General features: G+C 37.9%; 1 protein-coding gene across 1 annotated transcript in view; it reads left to right on the top strand.

The window, feature by feature from the left end:
* Positions 1-12,081, top strand: part of MEOX2 (mesenchyme homeobox 2) — a 53,299-nt gene that overhangs the window by 35,784 nt on the left and 5,434 nt on the right. Inside the window, exon 2 of the mRNA XM_075706076.1 lies at positions 3,881-4,053. Coding sequence (XP_075562191.1) covers positions 3,881-4,053 — 173 coding nt within the window. The remainder of the gene's footprint in view (positions 1-3,880; positions 4,054-12,081) is intronic.

Raw genomic sequence — 12,081 nt, 5'->3', positions numbered from 1 at the left:
GTACCTTCTACATCAGCTACCAACAAGCATTTTTGTCTAACAGGAGATATTAAAGATGCTGCCTGGATTTTTTGAAAACTAATAAAAACAGTTCTAAGAAGGAGGCATGACCTGCATCCCTCAAAGCAGTGTTTAACTGCCTACATTACTTGACATCTAAAGCACAAAGGTTTGCAAAAGAGAGACTGGATAAGGTACTAATATCTGCATGTAGGCTACATCTTCTAAGAGTGTGCCAGAATTTTTCGGGGAGAAGGCAGAAGACAGACAATATAGATTGCTGTATTTTTCATCAAGTGGTTTGTACCATCTGTGTACATTTTACATGTGCCTTTTGAGAGGCAAGGAGTGTAACTTAGATCACCCTAGGCTTTGTTCTCTGCCTCTACACCTACCATTTGGCATAAGATGTAGCCAGTAGAAGAAAACTAAGGTTGTTGGGACTTTTTTCTTCTCTGAGTTGCAACAGCTGCAAAACAGATGTAGGCTGACATGAGTTCTGCCAAAAATCTCTTCCAAGTCTCCCACCCATTTTCCACCAAAGAGAAGCTAGTCAGGTGATATGAACAGAGACCTGAAGGTCAGAAAGAGATGGGAGCTCCCAATCCTGGCTCGACAGAGACTGTTAAAAAGAAACAATCAGAAAACCTAGATTTACTGCTTTGGAAATTAAAAAACACCTAAATTTCTAAAATTACTATTCCAAGTAGTATAATGTCAATAGGAAATAAAAGGCAATCTGTGCAACTACAGCAACACTGCAGCAGAGAAAATCAGATGACAGCAAGAGTTCTTAACTAGTGTTCACTTAACTGGCATCTGTGTAAGTCTCTTTTTAGATATATTTTCAATATCTCAAAGGCATTAAGCAAAATACCATTGTCTTGCTGGCCAGATCTTTGCTAAAACATACTTCCTGGGATTACAGTTGTTCTGTTGTGTGAACCTCAGTACTGAGAGGGAGTCAGCTCTCTGTGTATCTGTCTCAGGTTTCTGTGTGAATGAATCATAGAATCATAGAATGCTTTGGGTTGGAAGGGACCTTGAGAGATCATCTAGCCCAACCCCCCTGCAGTGAGTGTGCCTCTCCAACTTTTGCTTTCAGCAATATTTGAATATATCATGTGGTTTTTTTCAGAGTATCTTGACTATTACAAATGCATTCAATGACATTCACAACAAATAAATAAAAACCTGAAACTTTTCCACTGTGTCAGTCTGCTGATGAAAGCATACTGCTGACAAAACTGTGGCTTCCAGGCATTTACACTCCAGCATTGAGTTAAAGGTAGTATCTAGCAATGGTAGAAATGTCAAAATAACCAGTTGTCCAAGCATGCTTATATTTGCACAGGATCTGTGTGGGCTAGCATTGCTAGCAGTGCTGAATCCTCTGTGCTGGCAAAGATGAAATACAAATGCTACTCATGCAGTTATATTTCCCTTTCCTTACATCAGTATCCCGGGAACCTAGAATTTAGACGCTAAGTGCATTTGTAAATTGGGAACTCAGAACCGTAAGTATTAACCTGAATGATCATTACGGTTTTCCTGGCTGAAAAGTAATTCTGTTTTCCTTATGGAATCATCTGCTTGCAGAAAAATTTATAATGTTCTAAGTCTCAGTTACTTATAGAGATCAGTATCCTTCTGAGAGACTTTTGGATGGGTACTCCTGAAGTTTTTCCCTTTGACCATTCACAATAGTAGTAACTACCAAGCTTTTACACCTTTGACCCCACTTTCTGTTGCATTTCGAGGCTTACGTCTTAATTCTAATATTAAATTTTCAATATGGTGTCAGTGTCATCTGTAGGTGCGTTACTTTTATTTAGGGCTGCAACTTTTAGTTTCAAAATGAGTGAGCCATCGATCTTTCTTACAGAAAGTACTGACATGGGAAGACTTCTTAGCTCATGGCCTCACATGGGCACAGGTTTACCAAGATAGTTAAGAGGACTTTAGCAACGACTTACATGAAATATATTTCCACGTTGTACTGCAGATAAGCAGTATGCATGCCCACCTGCTTTCAAACATGTATGAGACATATCCCTGGTGGTATAAGAATGGTAAGTCCGAATGCTAAGAAAAATGAGTTAGGTATCTCTCTTCAGTGATTCATTGGAATGCTGATATAGGTGTTTAAGTTCAGGTCATCTACATAGTTATTTGGACCTTATTGTGAGGTGGCAGACAAGGAAATTTCAACAAAAAAAGGCAATGTGCATTTTCCTGCCACAGAAAAATGCTGAGAGAAGTTATGACTCTATTTTGCCAACTAGTATGAAGGAAGAAATGTGAACTTCTAGGTTTAAGGTGGTTTTGATCTATCAAGTTTTCTGTGTTGAGTTTGGGTAATGGACCTTGGCCCCACACTGTAGTCAACGGGTGTGCCATCTAATGGGGTCCTATCATAGAAAATTCCTACTCAAGTTGTGGTTGAACAGCTCCCAAACCCACTCAACAATGCTGATGGATACCCTCAGTCATACACACCAGCAGTACAACCAAGTCTGAAGCAAAGTTCTGTGTGTCATGTCAGCAAAATTTAAGAAGTTTGGTGATATGAATCCATTAGCTTTAAAACATTTTAAATTAATGAATGTAGCACTGAGTCAAACATCAACAGTTCTCATAAAAAAAAAAAAAAAATTCCCTTCCAAGCAACAGAGTAACTGACAAAAAGTGAAAACATAGATAGTTGACTGTAGTTTTGAAACCAGACCCACTGGCCAGTTGGACAGTCTCAGGCATGTCGATGATTCATCTGACACAGAGTCCCAGGGAATGATTTCTTGCGGGCCTGTTCATTTGGACGTTGATGCAGGTTTCTATTTAAATCAGCAGCTGAAGTGTGAATTTATCTGTGACATTTTTAAGATGGCTCATGAGGCCAGAATTTGACTAATGATACTCCTACTGATCTCCTGCTAATTTTGGATTTATAGGTATTGTATCATACCCAAACTTATAAATGTCTGGGCCTTTTTTTTTTTTTTTCTCCTTTCCACTCTCCCTTTCTCTGTTTTCCATTTTTTTTTCTTCTTTTCTTTTTTTTTACAGTTTGATCTCTTTTCATTTATTTAAATAGACTTTACTGACAGCAACAGAATGACTGTCACCGAGTTCAGTAGTTTGGCTCAGGACAAAATGTACCTGTTTCTGAGAGTAAAAGGAATGAGGAGGGTGGTAATGAAACTTTCAGCAAAGCTCCTCTGATTGTGGCCGAAGTATTCCCTAGGTAATGAGCTGTAGTGGTAGCAAATTTCCTATACTGATACCAGTTGTGGCATAACCTCCCTACCTGCACGTTGGCATGAGTAGGAGGAGATCCCATTATCACATGGGATGTGCTCACTGATTTCTTTTTGATGTGTGTTGAATTTCCTATGCTTTGTCTGTTACCTTTCCTTGAAAGTGTAACTGGACTAAACTTTAAAGTGTGTTCTTTAAAACAGAGCTTTGGCTTACAGTATGAGTGAAATGATAGGAGAGAGAGATTCTTGAAGTATTACTCATTAAGACACTAGTCAAATGATACACATCCTGTACTGATGGGATGCACTGAGAGTTGCCAGAAGTGAGAAGGAGATGAAGCTTTGCAGAAATTCTACAGAGAACTGTTAGGAAATGAAACACTGCAAGGTTTTAAGCTAAAGTTTGACGTGCATAAATGGAAGCAGCAGCTCATGTCTGTTAGAATTACTGCTGCTTTCCTGATTTACAGTGAAGAATCCATAGGTATGAAAGCAAGGATGTTTTTCTGAGAGAAGAAAGTTTGAAGAATGTAACTTAAGCATGTTGTTATCTTTGGACTTCTTTCCTATTTAGCTGTACACTTGTCATTATTTCCATTTTTTCATCTTTTTTTTTTCAGATTCCCAAGAAGGAAACTACAAGTCAGAGGTCAACAGTAAACCCAGGAAGGAAAGGACAGCTTTCACCAAGGAGCAAATTAGAGAGCTAGAAGCAGAATTTGCTCATCATAACTATTTGACCAGGCTGAGGCGATATGAGATAGCAGTAAACCTTGACCTCACTGAAAGACAGGTACTGATGCAAAATAACAGACTTTAAATGCTTGCCCAATATTTACCAGTGGTTAGTAGCTCCTCGCAGTAGAGCTCTTGTTCATGTGACTAATAGATATGTTGATATATCAGACTGAATGTTTATAGCAAAACAAGATACATTTATTATCTCTCTGCTATGCAAGTAACTTATATTTTTATAGTTACCAGCTAAAGATTAGTTTCATCTAGTAGGCAGAGATGGAAGATAAAAGCACGAGTAATATATCTGTTAAACTGCTGCACAACTTTTCTAATCTGTCCACACTGATGTGGCTGAAGAAGTGGTAGATACCAAATACTGCAAGCACAAGCAGTTGATTTGCCTGCATGCAAAAAATATGAGCGTCTTGTTTTAGTCTATTAAATATACGCAGTTGCCATTTGTCCAGAGTTTCTGAACATCCTGTTTCCAGATGGCAGCAAGAATGGGAAAACCAGCAAAACTGGAATACAGGCATTTTTAACCACTTTATCTTACCCTGCACTGTGAAAGCAGAGGAGATGGAATTTCTTACCACTGTTATTGGTTTCCTGCTCACCAAACCCTGATCCGGGAAACACTTCTGCACGTGCTCAAGTTTCATCATGCATGTTGTCACATTGATTTCTAATGGAAATATTCATGTTAAGCATGTACTGAAGTGTTTCAGGATCCCATCCCAACACACTGAATAGGTAGTCAAGTCACATTTCAAATAATAATTACATCAACATACACATTTAAAAAATGTGTTTTAGTAAAAACATTTAGAATACTGGACTCAAGTACACCAAATCTGATGAAATATTACCTACATTTTTATCATTAAAATTGAAAGCTTTTTGCCCACTGATAGACATTCATCCTTTCTTCAGGAATCAATATTGGCTTAAGGGGTTGCTTCAGATAGAATCAGTAAGAGGATATATTCAAAGGAAGGTATCAAAATAGCACCATGATTTGTGAACTCTAGATATGAGAAATTTTCTTGAGTTTCATTAACACCTGCTATAAGTAGACATCTCAGTGAAAATCCAGCCTTTTCTTACATATGAACACACATTTACTCACACAAGCAAATGAAATAATTCTTTTTCTTTGAAGGCTTCCAGAGAACGGCTGTCCTTTCCAGCTTGTCAAGAAGCAGCCAGTAATTTCTCTTTTTGACTTGAACATGTTGCCAGGTTCCACTGGGGTCATTTTCAGTTACTTAAATATGTTTGTTATATTTGTAAAGCACACCATTTTGTATAAAACAATTGATAAATTTTTGCCTTTTTCATTTCCACTGACTAAGGTAAGCCAAGACAATTAGATTAACTTCCACACTTGATTTGGACAGCTAAGGGGAGGAGGAATGACTTCTTGTCTCAGTGGCAAAGGTAGAGTCGGTGTGGAACAGAAGAATGATAAATAAATTTTTAAAAACGTCTGATGGGATAAAATTTTTTGATGGGAATCAGTCAGCTGAATTCAGAAAACATAGCCCCATATTTACTAATGGTGAATTTGGCCTGGAATTTAATGATTCTCCATGGTAAATACTTTATTCTTTTCTTCAAAGATCAGGTTGAGTAGTACAACTAAATAAAGAGATAGTTCACTATCCTGAAGGAAATAGTTAAACTAAAAACATTGAACACACTGAAAAGGGACAGATAAATATTGAATATTGTCTCTGGAGGAGAAAAGGCAGCCTGTGCTACACAAGTGCAGAGAATTCATTTAAGCATGGGAGCACTTGCTGTTTTCTAGCTGTCACATAATGTCGGTTCTAAGCATTCTGCTGATAATTGTGATCATTTCTAAAGAATTATGTCTCTCTAATTATGTAATCTAATTCTTCTCTGCTTCCCCAGATTATCACAGAGTGACAACCAAGCTGCTAGAGATAACTCCTCCTTCCCTTCCCTTCCCTTCCCTTCCCTTCCCTTCCCTTCCCTTCCCTTCCCTTCCCTTCCCTTCCCTTCCCTTCCCTTCCCTTCCCTTCCCTTCCCTTCCCTTCCCTTCCCTTCCCTTCCCTTCCCTTCCCTTCCCTTCCCTTCCCTTCCCTTCCCTTCCCTTCCCTTCCCTTCCCTTCCCTTCCCTTCCCTTCCCTTCCCTTCCCTTCCCTTCCCTTCCCTTCCCGCCTTCCCACTTAAAGCCACCCTTGCTTACAAAAGGAAAGCATTAAGATTTTTAGCTTGATAGAGTCCAGTTCTGTATCTTGCCACAGTAAAATGGTCTGAGAGAAAAACAAATGATAGCATAAAAACTGTATTGTTAATTGAAAACAAAAAGAAAATTGAGGGGAAATTCTGGACATATTTTTCAGTCTCTGAATCATATTAAGCCAAGTAATGATGTCACTTCCAATGCTGTCAATTAGAAATGTCTCATTTTTAAATCAAAAATATTGCTTTTATGGAAAAGTGGTGTAAATAGGCATGGAACTGGGTGTGGGTTTCCATGGTATATGACAGTCTTCAGAAGCTGAATGCAGTAAATCTAAAGGCTTTACTCTTCTTGCATACTTGTTTTACATCAGTATTCCTTCAGTGACTTAAAAAAAATACTCCAGGGTGAACCTGGTGTGATACTAATATTTCTTTTTTTTTCCAGTTAAGAGACTGAACTCATATTCAGGACCTGTCTTTCCATCATTAGCAGAATTAATAATTATTCTTGAGTGGGCTAACAGCACTTATTTGTTAACTTACTACTGTTATTACTTTCTTTTACTAGCTGTCCCAACAGAGGAGATCATATTTGATACCTATCTTAAACAGATGCAACAAAGCCAGTCCTTTCTCTAAAATTATTATGGCTGAATTAAAATATGTTGAAGGAATTCAAAAAAAACACCCTCCAGTGAGGTAACATTTTTAGAAAATTACTATTTCTGGTACAGTTTTCCTGTACTATTTTTCCCCCGAAGGCTGCATTGCAGAAAATGGTACCTGATAGGCAGTAGTTCCTTTGCTTGCAATAAATGAACACACAAGTGATAAATTCGATCTCATCACAGGCTGTAGACCTATTTGTGTTGAAAGCTCTCTTGATCTCTCATGAAATATTGAATTTGCACCCAGAGAATTGAAACTTGCTTCAGGGAATGCAATGACAAAAACCAGCAGTGGGTATTGGGTGAGCTAATGTATCTGCTCAGAAAATGGGTTTGAGAGCGGACCTAACCCCTGACGGAATGAATTGTTTAGCATAATTGTTTTTATGAGGTTTTTAAAAAATGACAAGCATCATATTATTCAGAGGGCAGAAGAACAAAAAATGAACTGGGGAAAGTATTGTTGGGTCATCCTAAAGTTACAAGTTTCAGTTATTTCCCAAGATGTGAGATAAATCACAGAGCCTATTATCTTAAGAAAGCTCTATCTTCCTCTTGACTATAGTGATAATTTCAACCATACGTAGCAGCTTAAAAGAGGCATTGACCAACTAACACTTCATAATTACCTTTCTGGCATTTAAACAAGCTGTAGAAAAAACCACATGTCTGACCATATTTAAAAAGCTATATAAGGGTATTAAAGTTTTCTACAGTCATCAAAGTAAGGCTCCATTTGGCTTTTGAAACAACTTACAAGATCAGTTCAAACATAAATGACTCATGGAAGGCCATTTCACAAAAATAATAATGAAAAAAAACCCTCACAACATATGGATCAGGAGAAGGAAGTAATCCTATCACTCCCTAAAAAGGAAACCTGAGTTACAAGACAGGAGGATGAAATGAAATAAGTGCCTCAATTGCCTAGATATTAAGAGTGCACTTTGAGAGCATTATAAGCACATCTGGTGGTAGGATGGCTCTATTATGGCATTGTAAGAATTCCAGCAGTATAGGTACATATAATTCCTGCTCCATCTCTTATAGAGTGCACTCACAATCCCTGCTCAGCCAGCAGCTAATAATTTTCAGCTGGCAGGCCTCTTATTATATTTTGAAGAGCCAGTTAGACTAAAAACTATCTTAGCTCCCTAGATATTTGTAACCTTGACAAGCGCATTCTTGGCTTTTTTGTACATCCAGATAAACTTGGAGAAGGTTCTATGCAAACTTTTTAATATCTCGCTGTGGGATGAGGAGAGGAAGCAGCTGCAGTGGGGTATCAGAGGCGTGGCAAAATGGACATTTTTATGGAGTTGGTCCTGCCAAATATAGAAAGAGTAGGAGATCTTTCCACCTCGCAAGATCTTTTTGCATGGAGCTAATCAAAAGAGTAATGTTGCAGTTCTGCAGGCTAGCTAAGGTTACCGGAATAAACAGTCCAAATATGTAATGCTTCTGTTTGCCAACATAAACGGAAAATCCCACCTAGTCAGATTAAATTCTGCTGATGGCAATGAGAAGGTTTATTTCTTCTTAACTTTAATTTCCAATACCCATCCAGAAGCTACCAATCATTTATAAAAGGACTGAAGCCATTGATTTTGCATAGACAAAAGACAACATTTTGTCAAAATGAAGAGTGCTTTTGCACCTGTGTTTGGCTTCCATGTACATGGTCCCAACACAGGATGAGTGACAAAGGAATAAGCTTTGTAATGTCTTTTTCTACCAGAAAGAGGAGTGGGCAATATTATCATTTAAATGCATTTGGGCAATGTTCATGTAGTATGTAGGGCAATGGGGCCATAATCCACACTGTAGCACTGCATTGTTACCACTATACAAATAATAAATGAAGTTTTCCATTAGAAAAGTTTCCTCCAGACCAGGTCACCTCAATCTGTCATCACAACTGACTTCATTAAAATCCTTTTCAGCATTGCAGAGCTCAGGGGAGGCGAATCACTGCATTTTTTTAGACTTGACTGGTAAGGTAGAAGTAGCTCCCCTTAGTCACCTGTGTGAGAAACCAGGGAGTTCAATGTTCCTCAATTAGCTGTTTGTTCTGAACCACCTTTGGAAGAGTCAGTGTCTCTCCATGCATAACACAGCATGACTAATTTCCTACTTTAGGCAGCTAGATTTCTAAGGTTAGGTGGTGAAATTATTCCCCTGTATACTTTCAAACAAAATCAAACAATAGATTGATAGGACAAGCTTGACCATATCTGTCTGATTTATTGTGCTGTCACGTCTTCTCTGAAAGGCAGCTGCTCATTTCAAGCTTCCATGTGCTAAGCACTCTCTATACACACTATAATAATGAGCCTGTGTGGCTTGAAATCCTTTGGATTGTTTGTTTTATTTAAAGTAACACTCTTAATAATATAAAACTCACTAATACTTTTATATTTGTCTTGAGCAATATAAATACCAGCAGTAAGACTTACTGTGCTAGCTCAGTTTGTTCTTTCTTAGGAAAGAGTGCTCCTGGCAAACTTAATTACAACTCATGCATAATTTTGCTCTGTATGATAATTCTTTAAAAAAAAAATACATGGCAAAACTTCAAACAGCATATTTACTTTTGCAATATTGATTGAATTCAAACAAACAATTCCATGTGCAAAGATCCAAGTGCCTCAAGCTGTTAGTTGTGAATAGACCCTACACCTGCAGAGAAACCCCATGGGGTTCAGGGTGGGGAGAAACCTCTGTCTGTGCCAAGCTGCATATGTGATATAGACAGCAATATTAGCAGCTCATACAGCTCTGCTGTCCCCTACCCTTACGTTTTCTTAGACACAAGTCAGGAAAGATGCAGCTGCTTCTGTTGCCTATTTAAGGAGATAGGAGCTTTTTAAGTTTGTCCTTTATGGTCACTTTAAAAAACAGAGAGAAGAAATCAATGAGGAACAAATGGTATTGGAGAGGTACAAATGAACATGTAGAATAAAGGAGATATTTTTTATGCAGGACATTAAAAAATGTAGAATCTCTTTGTGCTTTCACTAGTTCCTTCTCCTCAAGGCAGACCCTGCTGAAAAAAGCTGCAGCTTCTTGAGGCTTACTAGCTTTAAAACTGGATGCTGATTTTGAGGCTAGTTTACCATCAAAAGACTCAGGACTGGCTTGTTTTGGAAGGCAAAAAGGTCCCTCCAGATTTGAAGTCATGAACTCTGGAACTAGTTTAAGTGAATACAAATGAGGGTGCTTCCTACCTGGGCAGGGAGATGGCTTCCATAGCCATAGAGCCCTAGAGGATTGACTGGGCTGGTAGTCAGAGGTTGCTTTCTGCTGAGTCCTGCCTCTTGACATTTGCCTTTCTTTGTACTAAAGTAGTAGCAGAAAAAAGCATCAACATACTCAACCAAAAGCCAGTCTTGATTACCCATCATCTTTTAATTTTTACACTCAGTTGACCAGTGCAAAATGGGTGCAAAATGATGCATGTTAGAATTTTTTTCTCACGAAGTAAAATGCTCTACATGTGAATAATTCATGCAGGTAAATGCCTATACAAAGAGGCAAAGTTTAGCTGAAGGCAATCTTCCCCACAAATTAGTGTTCCACCATGTGTTTCTTTTGTAGACTTCTATTATATGCAAAGAAACTGGATGAAGGTAGACTCTAAAAAGATGTATTAGGAGAATAAGGTAGAGGCAGTTCTAGCAGCAGCCCCACAGATTGCCTTTCTTTGCCTCTGGACAAAGAAGAGAGACTAATTTTATAAGAAATACTCCCTTAGATTATGTACAACAAGCCAGTAGGAGGAAAGAATCTGAAACACTGTCCCCCATTTGGCTTAAGGTATGTTAACTCTGAAGCCTAGTTAAGAGAGCTTTTGAATAGGCAGGGCTAGCTGTTTGATCATGAAATTGATTTTGAAGATCACTGGTGGAGAAGGTGGCAGTTCTTTGGATGGAGTAGAGGGAGGTAAACTGAGTGCTCTCAAAGACTTCTGAAACTGGAATGAAATACTCCTATCACTGCTGTCTTCTGAAATGTAATGTCTATTCCATCTCTGTCTAAACGTGGGAGGTAGAAAGGAGAATGTATCACCTAAGCAGTACCCAAACCTCAACTGGCTTCTATGTAATGAAAAACCAGAACCCACTCCTACACCTTCCTGGGTGCCAAAAGCTCCAGCTGTCCTTTGTGCACCTGCCAAAACCTCCCCTTTAACTCAACAGCTGCTGCAAAGCACTTGTGTACATTCAGTGCAAAGTCCTGTAACGTAACACGGAGCGGATTGCTTTAAATCAGTGAGCAGGTGACTCAAGCAGTTTTAATCAGAAGGTTCTGGTACCACTCATTAATTTCCAAAGAAAAGTTAATTTTCTCCAATTCAGGTATTTTGGTACTATTTCATAATAACTGAGAAGATATTTAATACTCAGATTTATTTAAACTGGTTTTAAGCTCAAAATAGATACAAGATTTTTAAGAGGGCTTTTTCAGAATAGAAATTGTAACTCCTTTAAATCATATAAGGAAGAAAATTAAGTTTAATTGAATAAAACTACCTTAACTTAGTCTCCCATGTATCCAGCATGACTGAAATCCAGCTGAACTATTTAAAATGTCATGTTATCTTTAGTTGCTGAAGTGAACTGATAACTCTGACTACCTTTCTGTAAATACTTTAAACTAATAGATTGGATGCTTCCAACCCTTATATTTATTCATAGTCTAGAACAGGAAAGGAAACTTTCCTGGTTTTACATTCCTATTTGCTTTTATAAATTTGTTGAATAAATTATCACAAAAATACTATCTCTATATATGCAAAAAAGGTAAGTTTCAGCAGTATAACACCAGTGATTTCTGTAAAGTTCAGGAGTTTGACTTTCTTTAAAACTTGGCAGCATAAGTGTACTATCTAAAAATAACAGGAACATTTTCAGAGCCAAAGAAAGTTGAGAAGTAAACTTTTCAATTTTTTTTTTAATTTTGAAAAGTCAGGGTTATTTTTTGTTATCCATATATTTGTCTGCAATAGAGGAAAGTAAATTGACAGATTAAAAAAAATAATAATAAAAGAAAATGGACAGTGGCTGACCAGGGGCAGAATGCTTAAAAGGCTTGGTGATGTGGTCTTCCTGACACATCATTTAGGTATAATAAAAGACGGAATTTGGGATACTGACTTCAAAGACTCATACTCAGAAATATGCATCCCTTATAGCAAAATA

Source organism: Pelecanus crispus, chromosome 2 (assembly GCF_030463565.1).
Source record: "Pelecanus crispus isolate bPelCri1 chromosome 2, bPelCri1.pri, whole genome shotgun sequence".
In the NCBI taxonomy this organism is placed as follows: Eukaryota; Metazoa; Chordata; class Aves; order Pelecaniformes; family Pelecanidae; genus Pelecanus; species Pelecanus crispus.
The sequence above is the reverse complement of the archived record's forward strand: the minus strand, read 5'-3'. Positions and strand labels throughout refer to the sequence as shown.